This window comes from Cornus florida, unplaced genomic scaffold (genome assembly GCF_030987335.1).
Source record: "Cornus florida cultivar Cherokee Brave unplaced genomic scaffold, ASM3098733v1 CherokeeBrave_3.0.0_Hap2_Chr07, whole genome shotgun sequence".
NCBI lineage: Eukaryota > Viridiplantae > Streptophyta > Magnoliopsida > Cornales > Cornaceae > Cornus > Cornus florida.
In genome coordinates this window covers 20,831,966-20,854,150 of record NW_026775577.1, presented here as the reverse complement: position 1 = coordinate 20,854,150, position 22,185 = coordinate 20,831,966, and the positions used below count along the sequence as shown (strand labels likewise).

General features: G+C 32.5%; 1 protein-coding gene across 5 annotated transcripts in view; it reads left to right on the top strand.

Annotated features, from left to right (window-relative positions):
- Positions 1 to 18,718, top strand: part of LOC132266752 (UPF0496 protein 1-like) — a 96,936-nt gene extending 78,218 nt beyond the window's left edge. The window contains exons 1-5 of one of the 5 annotated variants that reach the window (XR_009468705.1): positions 13,894 to 13,964; positions 14,140 to 14,215; positions 14,376 to 14,452; positions 14,613 to 14,689; positions 18,266 to 18,712. Coding sequence is in view for 3 of the 5 variants with exons in the window: in XM_059767739.1 (XP_059623722.1) it covers positions 15,820 to 16,932 (1,113 nt within the window). In the remaining 2 variants the exon portion in view is untranslated. Of the gene's footprint in view, positions 1 to 13,892; positions 13,965 to 14,139; positions 14,216 to 14,375; positions 14,453 to 14,612; positions 14,690 to 15,805; positions 17,714 to 18,265 lie in introns of those variants that run through there. The other 4 variants (XM_059767737.1, XR_009468706.1, XM_059767738.1 and 1 more) reach the window with 4 other exon arrangements.
- The last annotated feature ends 3,467 nt before the right edge of the window (positions 18,719 to 22,185 follow it).

Genomic DNA, 22,185 nt, shown 5'->3' with positions numbered 1-22,185 from the left:
AAATTTCTTTCTAACTTCTTGAGTCATGAGATGAACTTAATGATTACTTGCTACTTAAGCCTTATTTCCTCCTAAATTAACATAATAGTCAATTCATTCACTACCACTTGTCTTAATAGTGTTAATTCGAAATGACTCATACCGAGTAGACAAAAATTGAGAATAAATTGAATAAGAAAATTCTTATCCACAATCATCCATAAGGTTCTCAATTTGGTAGCAACATTAGTCATTTTAAGAACATACTCATACATGGTAAGAGTACCAACAAAAAATGCATAGTAGTGATATCAATTAATAATTTTCGTTTTAGATATTTATCTATAATACGAAAACATTCTTCTAATCAGAATATTCCTTAGCACTATAACTATGGAAAACAATTATTCGCATAACTATAATGCTTAATCTGTTCAATATCTCCCAAGCTTTATGGAAAATCTTTTCTCGCTTACTGTCTTTATCAGTAATAACAGTAGGTTTCTCAATTTAAAATGCTAAATCAAGATTTAACACATCTAAATTTTGAACTCAACTTACTCATTCCATTATGAGAAGTTAGTCATATTGAGAATCAGAACAGAAGTAACATGCGCATTAAGGGATGTAATAAAACAAACATAATAAGATAAAATCTTAACAACAATAATGCTTTGAGTTAACAACACGTATGTATAACTTAAAAATATAAATACAATGTATAAGTATAGTACTCCTTTGGGTGGCAACTATAAAATACTAATAATGATGCTTACATGTATTTATATGTGTATTTTTATTGGTGATGCATTATTTAATTAAACAAATAAGTTACCTTTAGATATCCTATATTTACCTAATTAAAAAGTACATACAACCCCTTAATTTTTATTTAATCACTTGAAAATCAATTCCCTTTGAGGAATTATTTCTCATAATTAAATAAAGTCAATATTCATGAATATCACAAAAATTATAAGCATCCTAATTCATGAAATATTATACTTATGTTTATTACTAAAATTAATATTCATCAACTATTATGGTTAGGCCAATTTGGTAGCTACCAACCTTTACATAATATGAATATTAAATTAGATAGTAACTAATTTATGATTAATTATGTCTATTACAAAAATTAATATTCATCAATCATTATGATTGGGCCACTTTAGTAACTACCAATCTTCACATAATATGAATATTAAATTAGACAGTAATTAATTCATCATTAAGTTATATTTACTACTAAAATTAATATTCATCGACCATTATGGTTAGGCCACTTTGGTAGCTACTAACCCACACATTATATGAATATTAAATTAACTAGTAATTAATTAATTATTAATTTACCCATTTAACATTATACACACATACTCATAATTGTCGATTAAAGTTTAAGCAACTTCGATCTCAAAAACTTAATAGTCCGAAATTTTATAGAAAATATATTTTTATTTTATATACGTAATAAAATATATTATTTTATTTTCTGACTTAAAGATCATAATTGAATCAATTTAAAATTGATTCTACAATATGTATATATGTTTGGGTACGAAACAGCAAGTTATTTGCATGTCTAATTTATTCGATTAAATTTCTAAACTCACAAATTATTCTAGAAATTCAAATTCCTGAAATAAATAAATCAATACATATATTTTATGCATTCAATAACTTTAATTTTAATTTATTTTAAATTAAAATCAGAATCTTCAAATCATTGGACAAATATTTATAACAATAATTTGAACCTCTTTAATAAAATAAATAAATACACAAACTTTATGTATTTATTAATTTTTAAATAATAATAATAATGAGTCTTTGTAATCCTTTCACAACTAACTGTTTCTATAAAACAATAGCAAGACAAATGTTATTATTATTATTATTATTATTATTATTATTATTATTATTTTAATTCAATGTTCTTTATTAGTCATGCACGAAAATCAGTAACCTAAAGCATTGAAGTTGTTTGTCTTACACACATTATGCATACGTTTGTACTATTACACATATGTAAACTATGTATCAGTAATCAACTTTCATAATTCAATTTTGGCTTGGAAATTGAGGTACCCAAATCCAAAAACCACATGGACTGATCTAAACATACGATTCTAAAATAATGGATTATACAATCATTTAATTTTAAATTTATACATATTATTTATGCAACTTTAATGAAAAATAATGAGTTCCTAAACCGTTAGCTCTGATACCACATGTAAACTATAATAATTCGTGTTAAGCCATTAATCACAAATTTACATGAATCCCATATCTTAGAACTTCATGATTTTCACATATCTATAATGCATAAATAAATACTAGTTAGATATAAATACCTCGATTCACGATATCAATTCTTGTTAAGATTAAGTCTAACGTCCAGATCCTTTGGCCACGATTAAATAAATAATCTTACATTTCTTCCCTTAGTTTGCTATACAGGAGACCCATTGTGGAGTCAAAGTGAAATTAGAAAAACCCAAAAGCGAAATTTCAAAGCTTGGGATGTGTTAGACATGAAGATAGATAGCAGGTATGATGATAATCACCATAATCAGCTCAACTTTTCGGCTGCAATGACAGAGAGAAAGAGCTTGCTTAGTACAATAATTAATCACAAATTTTTTTTTTTTTTTCAAATTTCGATAGTTTAAATTCATTTTATTTGCATTTTCGTTTTACACATAAATTTTATTTTGTGATGGGTTTAAAATGATTTTTCAAATATGAATCATTCTCTTTTTACATAAACAAAATTACACAATTTTTTTATTTTTTATTTATTTTTGTCATGATAAAACTAGTAGCATACATGCCATTAGAAAAATCATTGGATGAATTAATAAATAAATAAACTAACAGTGGAGATGATTCATATTTTTCCATATTATTTTGGACATACTGTGCATACCAGAACATGGATACGATAAGGCACGATGACAGTACTATATAAACTCCACAATATAACAAATTAAAAAAATGAAGACATAATTTGATATTTATGACATTAAAAAATTGATTTTTGCTCATTTTATCTACATTATTTTATGAATACAATTACTATTTTGGAGATTAGAAAGGGATGAGTATTTTATTGTTTTTACAACTTTATATAATTTTAACCTATATATATATATATATATATATATATTTTAAAATTGCATTGGAACCTCAATTCAAAACTCTCAACAAACAGCAAAGATATCATATCCTTCAACACAAGATTTTTACACAAATCTAGCAGCAGCAGCAAATCAAAACCCCAGAACAACTTCATTGAATTAGCTTATTCATCTAGGCCATGATCTGTTTGTTTGATGTAAAATATTTTTAAGAAAATAGTTTTTTTAATTTTTTTTGGTATTTGATTATCAGTAAAATATTTATTAAAAAGTAAAATATTTTATTAAAATATAATAAAAATAACTAAAATTTTAAGAACAGAAAATAAAAGATAAAAAAAAATATTTTATTTGAAAAGATTTTATATGAATAACATTTTTTGAAAAATATATTTTAAAGCCGGAGATATGTCTATTGCATATAGGTATATAAAGAGGAGGAGAACAAGGGCAAAGAGAGATAGAACTCAAAGCCTAAACCCTGGAAATTAAAATAAGCTTGAATCTTACCTAAATTGAAAATGATGATGAATTCGTGGTTGAAAATTTAGAAGCTGGTTTCGTCGCTGTCGTTGGTTGTGCCTGAGGCCGTGAGGCTCTCAAGCTATTGCCGTGTGGCTGAGATGCTAAACAATATAATGAGCCTCAACAAGGGCTATCACAAGCATGCAAAGAAGTGTACAATTAAAATACAAGAGTTCCAAAAATTGCTCACAAAGGTCCTTAAGCAACTTCAAATTTTAATATTAGCTTTAAGCTCCAATTATTGCTTCAAGTTCCAAAGTTTGCCTTTCTTGTAGTCAAGTACCTAATTGAACAAATAATATCAAGAATGAGAAACGAATATACAATGGAAAATAAAATAAAAATAGAAACAATCAAATGAACACTAATGTCTAGTTTAATTTCAAGAAAACCGTTAATCCCCGACAACGGTGCCAAAACTTGACGAGCCCTTTCCTATGTGTTTAGAAAATGGACTTTTTAATGCGAGAGGTTGCTTCGCAAGGTCAAAATATGAATTTGATTTCGGAAGTCTTTCTAGTCAAATTTATATTTATAAAAACCACTTCTACAACTAATGAAGTACAGTGAGTAGGGAACGTCAGTAGGGATTATACATGTTGGAATTTAACTTCGACTCTAGTGTATCACAAGATTGCAAAGAAGAGATTGGTTGTTTAAACTAAGGTGCAATGAAATTAAAATGCAAGTAAGTAAACTAATGAGATATATGGATTTAAGAGATATGAAGAGAGGCCTTGGGGTGTTAAAATCATCACTAAGCTCATGTAATTAACCACTTGTTTTTCATTAATGGGGAATATATGTTGCAATCTAGATGTGGCCACAAACATAAACATAATTTGCATGTAAAAGTGTGAACTATCTAATGCAAGAGTGAATTGTCTACCTAACCAACAAGTAAACTAAGTGTAGAACAACTCACCAAGACAAAGGCACGATCCATCAATTAATTAACAAATGTATCTAATGAGAGCACACATCAATAAAGAGAATCATGGAATTTGCAATAATAAATGTGGAGTATCAAATCAAAGATAGATTGTCTACGTACCTACAAACATGAATTAAATTGTAGAACAACCCATCAAATGTAAGTATAATCCATCAAATTAATTTACAAACCCATTCAATGAAAATCATGCTTATCCATCACTAAATCCTTAATTAATCACACACAGATATGCAACCAACATAGATAATCTAGTGTAAAGATCAATTCTCAAATAATCACACATAAGACAACATGTAATTAAAATAGAGAATCACTAGGAAGAATTAAATCAACAATCACAATACTAATCACTAATCACAACAATATATGTATAAATCCCCAAAAATATAAATACAAGTGTTTAGATTACACAAGACTTAGGGCTCATCTAAGCCCTAAGTAGATCTAGCCAATCATGGAGGAGGTGAATGTGGTCATGAAACCCTCAGGGGCAAGCTTTAAACATGGCTCCATCTTTTTCTTCCTCTTCTTCTTTAAAGCTCTAGAGAGAGAGAGAGCTAGTATGTGGATCTAGAGATGTGTTCTTGAGATGTGCCTCCACTTCCCTCTTTTCTTCTAAACCTAATCTCTAACTTTCTAGAATGAGAAACTGCAACAACATAGAAATTACAATGTAAAAATATGAATCTCCTTTAAAAAATGGTTCAATCCCTCTTATATAAAAGGCTTTTAGAGCCCAAAAATGTGAGAACTCGGCCCTAAGATCTCCCCTTTCAAGCACAGCCCGAGTTGGTTTGAAATGAGCTTTAAATCTGCTTTTTTATAACTTCTGCGAATAGTCCGATCGATCTAACCAACAATGTGATTGATCAGAGGTATGGTGTGATCGTTCAGGGTTCGATCGATCAGAGTTCGGTCGATTAGGGTTCAATCGATCCAACTTGGCAGTTTTCAGCATCAACCTCCTTTTGCTCCAGCTTCTCACCAAGACTTAGTTTGACTCCAAAAAGACCTTAATAAACAATTTTTAGCCCGTTTGAACCTTATTGACCTGAAATAGACAAAAATACAAATAAGTACTAAAACGGAAAAATAAAGATAGATGAATAGACTAAAATACCCTCGCTTAAGTGCTAAAATGCGTCACATTTGAGCGCTCATCAGCGGGCAAAAATGTCGCCATTAAAGGCATCGTTTTCCATTCCGATACCAGCTTTCTCAAGTAGCTCTCAGTTTGATCTTCAATGGAATGTCTTATACCATTCATTTTCTCCTCATCAAGTCCTTTTCTAGTCTCATCTCTATATTGGATAACTTCATATTGTAATTGCCCATTTTTCTCTACTTGATCCTTGCTCGAATCTTCCAAAACTGATTTAACATTCCTAAGTTTAGTAGTCTCTTTCTGCATTTCAACAATTTCACTTTCCCTTTTGACTTTCACTTGATCAATCTCAATTTTCTCTCTAGTAATTTCATCCAACATCAAATGTTTGGATACATCTCTTTCTTTTTCAATTTCAACAAGAAACTTGCTCAATTTCTTCTCTAATAAACCAATTTCAGACTCTCCCTCTTCCCCTTCTCAATCTCACTTTTCTCCCTCACAACTTCCCTCATTTCTCTCTCTAGTTTCTGCAATCTTCCCCCAATCTCTGCTCTTTCTCTCACAAACCCATTTCTTTCCTCCGCAATCACTTCAACCTATTAATTGACATGCACAGAAACAAATTCAGAAACCAAGTTCCTCTCTAACTCCAGTTGTGCTCAAATTAATCCACCCCTTAAACCTTACTAATGACGGTCGAGGTCCATGCTACAGTTTACGGTGAGTGCTCTCTCTCTCATTATAGATATTTGTCAAGACATGATACCAAGGCCGGCCCTGAGATTGAAAAAATCTTGAGAGGCCCTTGGCGAACTTTAAATGTGAGGCCCTCTATACATAAGTTCCACATGCGCAAAAATATATATATATATATGTATGTGTGTATATATATATATATATATGTATATATATATATATAAGTGAGAAATTTTTATTAAAGTAAATGTGATCGTCTTGCATTTTGAGTTACAAAATTATTAATTAAATTGCTCAAATCAACTTTTTCCAACACATCTTTTTCAATAGACAACATAGCTAATCCATTCAATCTCTCTTGTGTCATTGTCGACCGCAGGTAAGATTTGATTAACTTTAACTTTGAAAAGCTTCTCTCAGCAGATGCAACTGTAATAGTCAATAATACTTTATATGCAATCCAAGCATTTGGAAAACAATAACCTAGCCTTTTTATAAAATTCAATGCTTCAATTGCCTTTTTTGTTTCTTTTGGTAAAGCTTCTCCTAAGACTTGTAACTCTAAAAATAATTTAGTCCCATTAATATCAGAAACCATTTTATGTTTTAGAATATTTTCAAGGTTATGACATGAACACTTCAAACTATCATTATCTACAGACTTTAATCTCTCCAAATTAAACAAAAATCTAAAAGAGTCATCATATTGTTGAAATTGTTCAAATCTACTCTTTGGTGAAGAAAGAGCTTGATCAAATATGTATATAAAGTAATTAACTCTAAACGATTCTTCGACCGATTGTGTCATCTCTTCATTAGCACTCTCCTCAAATTGTTTCTTTCTACGAATGACACGTCTTTCACATGGTTCAACTTCCATTTCAGTTGCAATCTCTTTAGCCTCAATCATAGTAGATTTAAATCCATTTTCTCTATAAGTTTCAAAAAATGAAATGAGTCCTTTTAAGAAATCTATAGCAACATCAATTTGCATGTCCTCTGTTTGCATGTCCTCTGTTTGCATGATTTTGCTTACTTTGTTAATAGCATTCAATATATCAAACCAAATAATCATGCCAAGTAAGAACTGAAAATTCTTAATTTCATATGTAGCTAAGCACTCAGCATCACTCTTTGTTTTGGGATCTTTACTAGTATTTGCTAAGTGAATTAAAGCACTTCTTATATCTGGAACTTGAAATCTTATTGCTTTAACATTTTCTAGTTGACCTTCCCAACATGTTTGTGAGGGTGGCTTAAGTGTAATACCTTTAACATTGTCTGTGAGAACTTTCCATCATTTTGTGGAAGATGAAAACAATGAAGACATACGTTACACAACTCCAAAAAAAGATGATGCTTTAAAACAAGAGTTTACCATATCACAAAGTGCAAGATTAAGATTATGACAACCACACGGAGTGTAGAATGCTTTAGGATTTATATCTAGTAATCTTTTTTATACACCTTTGTGTTTCCCTTTCATATTAGAACCGTTATCATACCCTTGTCCTCTTACATCACTAATATCAAGTTCAAGACCTTTCAAAGCATCTACAAGTTCATCAAAAAGCCCTTGCCCTAATGTATCATCCACCTTTACAAATCCTAAAAAGAACTCTTCTACATTTATCGGACTTGCTGAAACATTAACACATCTTAATATAAGTGACATTTGCTCTTCATGACTTGCATCCGGAGTACAATCAAGAATAACTAAAAAGTATTTTGCTTCTTTAACCCATTTAATGATTACACATTTGATTTCATTCGATATCCGAAGAATAAATTCATTTTGAATTTTGTGACTAAGATAACGGTAATGAATTTTTCTATCTTGAATTCGACGAATGTGCTCTTTCATTATTGGATCAAATTCAGCAATCATTTCAATTACGCTTAAAAAGTTTTCATTATTTTCTTCATAAAGGTTCTCATTGTCCCCACGGAATGCCAAACTATTTTTAGCAAGAGTTTTCACAATAGAAATTATTCTCAATAATACTTGCCTCCAATGTTCTCTTTCTTTGTTGATTTTTTCTTCCACACTTTTATCTATTGTTGCATTTTTTTGTAATCTGGTTTCTAATTCAATCCAATTCCCGATGTTAATAATGTGTTCACGACAAGTCTCGTGACTTTTAAGTTTGTCACAAATATTTTTCCAGTCATTGACTCCTTCATTCGCCAAATGAGTTTTTTGTTCGTCACATTTAAACAACTTACAACAAAAGCAATATACTATGTCCAAAGAACTCGAATAGATTAGCCATCTCCTATCATGTTTTTCACCATTTGATAAGTGTCGAATGTAATATGTAAAAGAGAAATGTCTATTTTTTGAATTTTTAGGAAAATTTTCAAGTTTAGCATCTCTTGGAGGACCTCTTTCAACTAATAAATCCCTCATTTTTTTATCAATATCTTTCCAATTTCCTGGATCATTAATGTTCAAAGGAAGATTATCATTATCATTCATATGTTCTTCATTTACCAAATCTTCAAGTTCATTCACATTTTCTTCATTTTGATTCTCATTCGTATCTTCATTCATTAAACCTCCATATTCAAGATTTTCTTTATTCCAATGTTCTTCATTAACCAAATCTTCAACTAAATTCTCAGTTTGAACATTGTTCCTAAAAAAACTTATGAATAGCACCTTTTTGAGATTGAATCAATTTTTCTTCTCATCTTTTTTTTTTTCCTTTTTCCATACCCAAATTCAAATTTTCTTGTAGACATAATTGTCAAAAATCTTGAAATCTAAACAACAGGAAACACAATCAACATAAAACTAATTTTTTTTTAAAAAAAAAAAAAAATTGCTTTGTTGAGAAAATATGGATTACCTCAATGTCTTCAAGCGAAGGATTGCTTATGAGATGTCTAAATGATGTGATTTACAGAAATACAGAAATACCTCATGAGATGTCTAAATGGTCTTCAAGTGAAGTGTGAAAGATTGCTGGATTGGAACTCCTGTATTACAACAAATTCATTGAGTTAATTCACAGTTCAGACAGAAGAATAAAACAAATTAAATTAAAATAATTTTTTGGTTTAAGAATTACTTGAATTAGAGTCGAAGTGTTGAACTTGATTACTTGAACAATAACAACAACCCTTGTAAGTTACGAACCGTCGAACCCAAACTGGAAGTTTGGAACAATCTGATCAACAGAGAGAGAGGAACAGAAGCCGGAAGAGTGAACTTTCAACCAAAAAAAAAAAAAAACAGAAGCGTGAAACCGTGAACAATGAACTGTGAAGACGATAATGATTTGATCAACAGAGAGAGGAACAGAAGTGTGAACTTTCAATCAAGAAAAAAAAAAAAAAAAAAAAAAACAGAAGTGTGAAGCCATGAACAATGAACTGTGAAGACGATGATGATTGATATTGTGATTGTTTTCAATTTTCTGGGTTTTGAACTATTGATTTTTGAGGAAAAAAAAATGATTGTTGTAGTTGCAGTCTTGTCTTGGAGAGGCGCGAGTATCTTGAGATTCTTGAGAAAGAAAGTTCCGAGAATAGAGATTGGAATAGGATTCGGAGGTCCAAGGCCGTTCAAATGATTTGCCATTTGTTTTTTGTTTTTTTTTTTTAATTTTATTTAAGCCTCTTAAATGATTTGCTAGATTATAATTTTTTTTGGTGGCCTATCATTCAACGGGCTTACAAATATTGAGGCCTCTTAATGATTTGTTGTGCATTTGGTTATATTTTTTTTTTGTGGTCCATTATGCATGGGCCTATAAAATCTGAGGCCCCTTACAATCTGAGGCCCTAGGCGACCACCTTGGTCGCCTTGGGCCAGGGCCGGCCCTGCATGATACGAGCTTGAATGTTATATTTACTAATATATGTAAAGGTCAGTCTTTCTTCTTTTACTTCTCTGTTTTCTTTTTATTTTCTTTTCTTTTTTAGGATACACTATGCAATCATACAAGTCATGTTCTTTTTTAATTTAACCTCTTGTAGGTGCAATTTCTCACACCCGAGCACTTAAAGAAATAAATCGAAAAGAAATATGCGAAATATAAAGGAAACAATAGACAATTTTGTAGAGAGGAACAATGATAGGAATTCGATACTTTTCCATTTTCATTCATTCTCTATTTATAAGCTTTTTTTAGAGAATAACATAGAGCCCTTTTCTGGCATTTTTTCTAGACGTGGGTATTTATGCGTACTGATCCTGTGCTTATTTCTTTTATGGCGGGTGTTATGGAGTTATGGGCTCACCATGATCGGGCTGACCATTTTTATGTCGAACGGAGCTTCCTTTGTTAATATGGCTGACTTGAAATGTGGTTTTTGCTATTGGGCTCCCAATTGATAGTAGGCTTTTGGGTGATTTTAGTTTGCAATGAATTGCACTTTACTGTCACGTGGTATGTTGTGGTTAGTGGGAATTTTTCCCTCCACACCTCTTTTATTTAATTTGGTCTAACCTTTATATCATTTTCTTTTCAGGTTTACAACTCAGTGAAATACTCACGGAAAGATTTTGAGAGTGATTTTTATGCAAGTTTTTTGTTTAACTATTTATCTCCCTTTTAATTAAGACTTTTGCACTTTGGTTTGGAACAAAATTATTTTGCTTTGTACTTTGAAAACTAGTGAACTTATTAATTTGATTGTTTGGTTTGAATAATATTTATTATTACAATTGATGTGACAGCACATTAAAATGGATTAACCCATTTGAAATTCGGATAATTCAAAGGACAAAAGAATGGAGTCAAAATTAAAATTTCTATATTAATGAAATTTTCTCAAAATCTAATTTAATGTATATTATATATTTATTTCCAAAATACCCTTCTTTTGTTGTTATGAAATTCTGTTACTACCCCTCATATCTAGAGAAAGAAATCCATATATGGCAATCCTTCTTCCCAAACGAACAACCAACAAACTTGATAAATTCATCCAAAACTTATGGTCATTTGCATTTGTCTAATGATTTAGTGGATTTGCTATTTATTTTTTTAAATGGGTTTGCTAGTTAGGTGGGTGAAAGAAATAGATAGCCAATAAAAAAGAATGAATTATTTTTGCCATCACAGAGGAACACATTCAAAAGGGGCTGGTTTAGGGGTGTGAGAGAGATTGATGATGAAATAGGTTGTTGTTTTTTATTTTTTATTTTTTATTTTCTATTTTCTATTTAATGGGTTTGCTCTGGAACAATTGAGACTTCTAATCTTGCGGGCCTTTGGTCACCATTAAAAGTTAGTCCACTACATGGAGAGAGGGCTTTTCATCCAAAGAAAAGAAAAAAGCTCGAGGCATTTAAGCACAGGCGATACAAAGGCAGAGATCCATAACAGTAATAGAAGGGTATTTTGGAAATAAAAAGATGATATAAATTTAATTTCCATGTCCATCTCAGATTTTGAGAAAATTCTATTAATTTGGAAAACTTAATTTTGGCTCCATTCTTTTTCCTTTGACCCACAAAATTCCATTTTATGAAATTATCCCTTTGAAATTTATCTATTTTTGTTAATTTCTTTCATATTTTGCAATTAAATATTAAATATATATATATATATATATACACAGTCATATTAATACGTGGACATATTTAAATGCGTTGGAGTGCAAAGAGGTCACGGACATATTTAGATGCTGTCCAATTCTCATTGGTTCAAGAGATTATAACAACCTGATGGGTCATCGTATTAATATAGCATGACATAAAAACTAAGGTTATTCTAAATTTAAAAAAGAAACTAGTTATTCTAAATTTAAAAAAGAAACTGTCGTTAAGAATGTCGGAAATCTAAAGCCGTACCGTGGACGTGTGCTAAGCAATCGAGAGGAAACTCCCACGAGAGAGGAGGTGGGTCCCACCGGCTCAGCCGCCACGCTTGAAATACGCGTAAAAACCCATTGCCTAATTGGCCTCTCGATTGTTATATTCTGTCTTGTATTTACGTATTATAATACATTCAATTTAATATTGTAGGTGCATAAAATATCTTAGTACCGAACAACAATTTGCAATAAGACGTATTTAAAATTTTTCTAATTTATAAATATCCTCATGATGCATGTATAAATGGTTTGTGCTCTGTTTTTAGTTGGGCCCATTGCCTAATTGACCTTAAAATACACTTAATTAAAGGTGAAACACATGACACGTATGCAATTAGTGTATGTTTGGGTGTGTTGACCGACTTAGAGTATTATATAAAGAATTTATATATCCTATCTTGCAAAGCATTTGTTATTTTAAAGAATTAAATTGACAAGCTTGTAATATAAGCTTTGTTGACCGACTTATTATTATACATTCAATTTAATACTGTAGGTGCATTCAATATCGTATTGAACAACAATTTGCAATGCGACGTATTATAGATTTTTCCAAATTATAAATATCTTCATGACGTATGTATAAATGGTTTGTGCTCTGTTTTTAGTTGGGCTCATTGCCTAATTGGCCTTAAAATACTCTTAATCAAAGGTGAAACTCGTGATACGTGTACGATTAGTGTATGTTTGTGCGTGTGTGTTTGTTTGATATGTGATTATGACTTTTGTGCATTTGTTATTTTAGCTTATACAATCGTTGATGTAGGATTACTTAAGATTTCCTGCATTTTGGATTGGAGATTGATTTTTGTTTTTAGTTTTTCTTTTTCCTCAAAAGTTAAACAAGTTGTATAAATAAAAGAGCATTTACAAAGGCACAGTGAAACCCAAACAAGAGGATAAAAATATGGAAAACCCAAACAAGTCCAAAATGGACTTTGGATGTTGGTTGCAAATTGCAACCTTATTTTATTTCTAAATGTTTGTTTATGGTTTTAGTCCACTAAACGTTACACTTACGTTTTCTATATCATTACAAACGTAGTTTGAAATATTGATTTTTGTAACAATTAACTTTCACGTTAAGTAATGTTATATGGACTTGTTTCTATCGTCTTGGTTTAGAATAGAAGTTTTTGTATAATTTCTCATAAACTTACTTCTAACTACGCGGTTTGGAGAATCTACTTAAGTCTTCACCTAAAAGAGCATTTACAAAGGCACAGTCAAACCCAAACAAGAGGACAGAAACATGGGTCCAAAAGGCAATTTGGATGTTGGTTGAAAATTTGCAATTTGCGACCTTATTTTATTTCTAAATGTTTGTTTATGGTTTTAGTCCATTAAACGTTACACTTATATTTGCAATTTGCAACCTTATTTGATTTCTAGATGTTTGTATGGATTAGGATGGAGTGTCGAAATTCAGAGGAAGTTCCCATGAAAGAGGAGGAAACCCTTATTTTATTTCTAAATGTTTTGTATGGTTTAAGGAGTGTCATAAACGTTAAATAGGACTATAAGATTTGTTAAGCAATTCAGAGGACGTGTTGGTTAAGGAAGACCTAAGCAATCCAGAGGAAGCTCCTACGAAAGAGTAGGAAACCCTTTCAGAACACCGTCTTTACGCGTATCAAGTTGCGACGAAACTTCTAAGTCAACTTCTAAGTCTACATATTTGTTTCAAGCTTGTAGCATATATTTGTGAGAGTTGTGTGCGGTATAGGTAAGGTTTCTCAATAGCTTGAATTTTTTGGAATGGTTTTGCATCTAATTTTTAAAAACAAATTAGTCCTGCATGTGTGTGTGTATATATATATATGTGTGTGTATGTTTTGTTATATTTTCACCCTCTTTAAAGGTCTCTTATTATAGTTTTCACACTCTTATCATTTTTTCAGGTACCACGACTAACTCGGGAGGAATCTGAAGTATCGGATTAGCTTTGTTGGGAAATTACCTTGCTTTGAATTTTAGGTATTTGACTAAATGCCCGTGTACTGATTTGATCTAATTTTTAAAAACAAATTAGTCCTGCATGTGTGTGTGTATATATATATATGTGTATGTTTTGTTATATTTTCACCCTCTTTAAAGGTCTCTTATTATAGTTTTCACACTCTTATCATTTTTTCAGGTACCCACGACTAACTCGGGAGGAATCTGAAGTATCGGATTAGCTTTGTTGGGAAATTACCTTGCTTTGAATTTTAGGTATTTGACTAAATGCCTGTGTACTGATTTGATCTAATTTTTAAAAACAAATTAGTCCTGCATGTGTGTGTGTATATATATATATGTGTATGTTTTGTTATATTTTCACCCTCTTTAAAGGTCTCTTATTATAGTTTTCACACTCTTATCATTTTTTCAGGTACCCACGACTAACTCGGGAGGAATCTGAAGTATCGGATTAGCTTTGTTGGGTAATTACCTTGCTTTGAATTTTAGGTATTTGACTAAATGCCCGTGTACTGATTTGATAATTATGATTATTTTTCACATATTTTGATATTCTCATTCAATTTTTTAAAATACTCATTATATATATTCTTACATTTTAGATTCAAATGAAGTAAAATAAATCGACTTTCTTGTTTTTTTCCATCCCATATACACATCCATGGTAATTAAGGTTGTGCAAATAATCCGTGAATTCGCGAATTCAATCCGATCCGTACAAATCAGATCGGATTGTTACACCCACAGATTAGTGACAGATTCAAAAAAATCGAATCCGTAACTCACGTATTGGGCTGTTAAAAATCCGTAAGTCCAATCCGTGAAATATATATATATATTTTCAAAGAATATATTGATTTAATTAGTTAATGATAATTTAATGGATTCTAAAGATGTATTACTTAATAATTATTTAAATATATGAATTAATATTAATAAATTAAAATTTTATCTATTATGGTTAAAAGATAAATATATAATATTTATTATTAAAATAATAATGAATAATTTAGATAAAACCTAATTCGTAGATTCGATCCGTTCTGTTATTATACGGATTCGATCCGTGGGATAATGGATCGGTGACGGGTTAAAATTTGTCTAATAAATTTTTATATTTATTATTTTATTTTAAAAAATTATCTTCAATTTTTTTTTTTTCTTCCCACTCAAAAAAATTTCTTAGTCCTCACTGATGACAGAGACACCCCCTACCCAGGCACGGACCCAACAGGTGACCAGGGGGGGATCTGCCCCACCTGGATTTTTAATATTTTCATTTTATACCCTAATTTTTTAAAATTTTATGAAAATACCCCCCTAAAATTACAATTCGCCCCCACTAGATTTTTTTTTTTAGCATTTTATACATCAAATTTTGATAATTTATGAAGATGCTCTCACTAGAATTATAATTTACCCCACTAATTATTATTTTTTTTTTTTTTCATTTTATACTTTAAAAGTTTTAAAATTTATGAAAAAAATCCTATTAAAATTACAAAAATAAACCCATCATATAATTTTTTACCCACAAATTAAAAAGCCGGGTCCGTCACTGCCCCTACCTATATATCTAACCCAATCTTTCAAATTTCGATTTAGGGCCAACAACAACAATGGGTGGTGATTCTAGCAAACTAAAGCAACAACATCGATATTCAGACATCGCGTCTGATCTGATCGCCTACATGGACGCGTGTCAACTCGACCCATTTCTTCAGTCATTCGATTCCACCCTCCAAAAACGCTTCACCGGAGTCATCCACACCATCGCAGTGGACGTCGGTGCTCGGTCAGTCTCTCTGGGCTCACTGAGAAAGCTCACAGACTGCATCCTCAAAACCAATGAACAGGTGGTCAATTTCATTCTCGAAAACGAAAAGGACATGTTCAATAAGGAAGAGCTTTTCGAATTCGTGAAATGCTACCTGGAAAACAGTCTTCAGGATGTGAATGACTGTAATACTCTGGACGAGTACCTCAACAGCCATTTGATGATTCAATTTGACGATGAACACAGAAAATGCACGTGGTGGGAAAAAGAAAAATTCTACTCGGGGACGCTAAAGAAGCTGGAGGATTTCAAGACTGCAGCTGATCCATTTACGCAAGGGGGGTTGTCCTCCTTGTTAGACAAAGTTTATCAAAGGCAAAGTTGTATGTTAAAGAATGTGCAAGCTATGAAGATTAGGCTTGATAAGAAGTTGAACAAAACAAAGGCTTGGAAGATTGTATCCAATGTCATTTTTGGGGTGACTTCTGCCTCTGTGCTGATATGTTCTGTTGTGGCGACCGCGCTTACTTCACCGCTGGTTGTGACAGCGTTGGCGGCTGTGGCTGCGGCTGGGTCGAATTTGGCGTCAATGGGTGGATGGATTAATTCCCTTTGGAAGAAGTATGAGAATGAGGTGGAAGGACAGAGCAAGATGAAAACGAGTTCAAAAGTTTATGGGACTTCCATTGGGAAATGTGACTTGGACAGCATTGGAGTACTTGTGGATGAATTGGAAATTGAGGTGAAGTCACTGTTAGATACATCTGATTTTTATGGTGAAAAAGAGGTTGCTGTGATGCGGACTATAGATGAGATCCAGGAGAAGCTGCGTGTGTTTGAGGAATTGAGAAAACATATTTATAAATGTCGCGGTGATATAGAGATGGGGTACAACAAGATCATGGCGATTATCAGAAGTCGCAACAAGTCAACACCATGGTTTTTAAATATATAACCCACTTGTGGTACGTCTTGTTAGATCTGATGAAATTGTAGGCATTTGATGAGGATGGTATAAAATGCTTTTGGGAAAAAAGCCACCGACAGAAACGTTCCCACCTCTCTCTACCTTTCACTCTTTATGCCAGTTGTCTTCTTCTTCTTTCTGTGCTCTCATCTATGAGAGTGGGACCTGCTAGCTGCCTCGCACGATTGCAATAAACTCGACGTATTCAAATAAGTGGGCTCCGTGGATGTTGTTTTACGCCATTTTTGTTTTTGTTCGGCTAGTTCGGCTTTTGTTTGTTTTGTTTTCGGCTCACCTGGACAGATCTGCTGTTTTTTTACAGCTAGATCTCTGATCTAGGCCGGTTAGATTTGATCATTTTCTCCTTAATTGGATCTTGTGCCGGGTTTTGTGTGTCGGAGCACCTTGTGATTGTACCTTTGGAGCGATTGTCGTGCTGATAGCCAGACCTTTCAATCTCTCTAGTTTGCTGTTTTCTCTCATGGTGGTTCTATTTGTAGATTGTTTTGCTCTGTTTTCTCTCCAAAATCTGGAGTCTATTATTTATTTATTTACTTTGCTTCAAGATTTATATGCCTTTTCTAGCTTGGCTTTATGTCTCTGTACTGCCATCTTGGCTTTAGGCCTTTCAGCCTTTGAATGACAAAAAAAAAAAAAAAAAAAAGGATTGTATAATTGATTATATTATTTGATGAATTTAGTGTTGTAGTGCTCATTTAACATGGTTAATTGTATTAAATTAATGTAATTTATTGTGGTTTTGAAGAAATCATGTAGTAGGTTGCATGGGACCCTAGAAAACTTCCAATTGGGAAGGGCTAATCTAAAACATGATTTTTAAAGATTTTTGTTTAGTTTGATTCATGGGATGGGCTTAGGGCTACTTTTCATGTTACATGATGGGATGACAAATTAACTCACCCCATTTAAACTAATTTAGGTACCGATTTTGGGTACCTAAATCCTAATCTCAGCTCATATTTATGCTCAGTACCCCAATTGTTAGAGACACTCCCATTCCCAAATTAATCCACCCCTTAAACCTTACTAACAACCGTCAGGCGTGCTCCTTCTTCTTCTTCTTCTTCTTCTTCTTCTTCTTCTTGTGATAATTTCAAGTGGTCTCTCTAGTATACTGTAGTATTAGCTTGAATGTTATATTTACTAATATATGTAAAGTTTAGCCTCTCTTCTTTTAGTTCTCTATTTTCTTTTTCTTAATTTTCTTTTTCAGATATATACTTTGCAATTAAACAAGTCATGTTCTTCTTTAATTTAAACTCTTTAATTTGGTCTAGCCTTTATATCATTTTCTTTTCAGCTCTACAACTCGTGGAATATTCATGGAAAGACTTTGAACAGACATGATCGACAGTGATTTTTATGGAACTCTTTTGGTTTGGAAGAAAATTATTTTGGTTTGTACTTTGTCTTGGCAGGTTGAAAATTGCAAACTTATTAATTTTGTTAGTTTGGTTTGAAGAATATTTATTGATCGACTTATACGAAAATCTTTCCATGAGTAATTAATTGTACAAGTTTTATGTTAGTTTTTTATATCCATTTATGTATGTACAAGGGCGTAAATTAGTGTGGGCTAACCTGGGCTAGTTCAAAAAAATAAAAAAATAAAAAATAAAATAATTAGTGTTACTGCTTTCTATCTGCCATAGTCCAACCCAATCAATCATAGCCCAGCCCATGCCCATGCCCATGCTCATGCCCAATCCATAATAAAACAAAAATAGCAAATGGCCCAACCCAGCAATGAGTAACTCTCTTAACAAAATTAAGAAGTAACATGCTGATGAAATCTCACTTATCTTATAAGAGAATATTCATTCCATACAAATAGCTCTTTTAGTGTAACCAAAGTTACAAAGCCCATCACTTATTTATTATTATTATTATTATTAATTTTTTTGCTATTTTTGAATATATATAACATATCTTTGTCATAAAAATTATTGTGTTCATCTTTAAATTTTATATCTTTAGCCCCCCTCACTTTGCAATCCTAGCTCCGCCCCTGTGTATGTATATATATAAGCAAAAGAATATGATGAAAATGCTTATTAATTTTGGGCCTCGAACATTTTTTTGAATAATTACCCGCAATATGTTTGGGTTGATAAAATTGGGTGGTGCAAGTGTTCAATGCTATGATCAAGAAGAAGAAGTTGAGCGAGATTACTCAAACCAATGAGAATTTGAGTGAACATACTGCGAAGTGCAGCACTAATATAATGAGAGGCTACCGGTGCCAGTGTCTTGTTTACCGAGTGGTTGGGTTACTATCTTGTGGAGTTTGTATTCGAACCTTGCACCCTCTCCGTCTACTCTAATATTCTTACCATGAAAAAAATAAAAATTTGAAACAATAATAATTGTTAGGGAAAAATAAACCTAATCTACCTTGACCTAACGATAGAGACAACAAAGTGTTGACCAGCCGCCACACCTCTTCGACTTTCGAACGATGATATTTCCATTGGATAAGAATGATAATATTTCATTATCTAGGATAAGGAGAATTTAAATGAAAGATTAGATGACGTGGTTCAATAGGGTAAGGATAACCTTGTTACAATTTGAAAGTCAAAGGGGTAAATCATATCCCCAACAAATCTGGCAACATACGGATCTCCTCTGACCTCGCGCAAACGGATCTCCTCTGATCTCGCAAACGAACGGAGGAAGAGCGGCTATAAGAATGAGATCCTACCAGTCAATCAGGTATAACAAAAAACTATTATTAAATCCCTACCTTTCTTTTAGACATCCCGTGACTAACTTGATCGTTGGAGAGCTCTTGACAGGCACCACACTAGTGCCGTCAAGATTTATCGATCTTCTACTCTCTTTTTTGCAGGAAAACAGTGTCGTATCGTACCGCGTGGATTTCTTCCCTAACAGTTGGCGCCGTCTGTGGGAACTACGATTTCCTTAAATATTGTTCAGTTGGGTATATGCGTTTGCGGTCCGATATGGTTACCGAAGGAACATCGTTGCAGGGATCTGGTCAAGGGAAAGAGTCGGGTGAAAACCTAGACGTCCCAAACGACCAGGAACGGCTTGCAGCGTTGGAACTACAGGTCCAAACTCTGAATTAGGGTATAGACCAATTGGTCTAGCAAAATGCACTGCTCCTGAACATCTTGTTCCACCTGTTCAACAGAACTTGCCACGACAAGACCTCTCGAACCCAAACAAAGGTAATGGGAATCTTGAGGAGCGGGATAATCATATTCCCTGAAATTAGACCGAAGTGGAACAAAACCAGGTAGGGAACCGACAAAGAGAGGTGATTGTGATACCTCTCGGATCCGAGACACGGGTTGATCAGGCCCAGGCCCAAACCCGAGGGAAATATCAAACAATTAATACGCAATGCGAACACAGAATACACAATTTAAAGAATAAAAACCTCCAATTAATTAACAACTCGGGAATCCACCTAGTAGACCTCTAATAAAAATTCCAACTGTAAAATAACATAACTATAACCAAAAATCCAGAACTAATAAAGAAGCAGTCCTACGTAGTCAGTGGAATAGAAGTTTGTATCTGCTCTGCACAACCAAGCTCTAACCCTGGAACTGACAAGCACCTGAAAAATAAAAGAGTATGTCAGGCTCACATGCAAGTCCTGATCTACTATGATCCAAACAGGAATTCGATACGCAAATACATCCTAGATAGACTCAACAATATCTAGAGTAGTCCATATATGTATATATTACACACTATAGGACACTCACTAGTCCAATAGGTTTGTCTCAGCCTGAGTAGAGATACCATGCAAATCGCACATTACGTGGTCATGTGTACCTAGACCTACCAGGGAACAACACCTATGTCTAGTTATCCATCCTAGGTGATATACGCACCCTAACCATGGTTGTGAGACTCAAACTCATACCATGGCATCATAACATAAATATATAAAATCCGTGTCCTCCTAATACAAAATATCATCCATCTGATATAGTGGCTTGATATCTGTACAACAGTTCATTCCAGAAATCCAATTATGTCATTCAGTTATTTACTAACCTGACAATGATAGAAGTCGGACTTAACTTTTATTGTTTATCAGAACCCCAATCCAGATTAGGTAGGCTAGTGTCTGAACTAATCCATCCCTGGTATGCCACTGTCCCATACCGGTGCATACAGTCCTCCAATCCACAAAATTGATAAAAATAACATTTAATTTATTTATCAACAGTTCTCCAAATATGCATCAGTACAGTTTAACACATATATAATGGCATTAGGTATTCACTACACACCTTAAAAATCAAGCTCCAATTATTTAATTTGCTAAAATAAATCATAGCATTCCAATTCTCCAAAACAATCGATAAACTGATACAATTATGACAATTTATGCATTAATTAAATCTAACTAAGCATAGTTAAATATAATTAATTCACCATACTTATAACACTGGAAAAAAAAAAACATGAATATATATAATTAGATTATATATAAAAACCTTACCAAGTTCCAGTAAAATAAAATTAACAAAACAGTGTGCAAGCTACCAATTTCCTCTTGAATTTTCCTTGCTCTAATTTTCAATCTAATTATGAATTTATATTTTTTTCACCATAATACTAGCCTTATTCAGTCCTACACATCATTTAAAAACAATTTATATTAAGTGTATAAACCCAGAAACACCAAATAGCCCCTTAAAACAACCCGTTACAGTATTTTCAAAAGAGAGCAGGCTCTTAAAATGGGAGCCTGCTCCATTTTTTCTACCTAGAGCTGGCTCTAGGCTCTTAGAGCCGGCTCCAAGACACCAAGAGCCGGCTCTCCCCTTTGGGAGCCGGCTCTAAGAGGTTTGGGAGCCTTCTCTCCCTCCTCCTAGTAGTCTCGTCCAGTCTAGCTTCGTCTTCTTCAACTCCAGTGATGTTCCAGCCCTTTGCACTGTATTAAATTCCTTTTCTAGTATCTAATTAACATTCTAGACTACTTACAAGGCACCCATATGCATCATTAATTTCAAATAGCAAACATTAAAACGCATAAATCGAAGAAAACAAACTAACAGAGATTTACAGAATTTTGAATAACAGTTTTGCTAAACAAAATTAATTATTAGTCAAGCATGCAATATAGATTTTATAAGAATTATTAAACTCCTAGAGTCCATCTAAACATGCACAGAACACAGATTCATGGGAAAGAATAGAACAGAAACTTGCCTTTGAGACTTTGAATAAAAA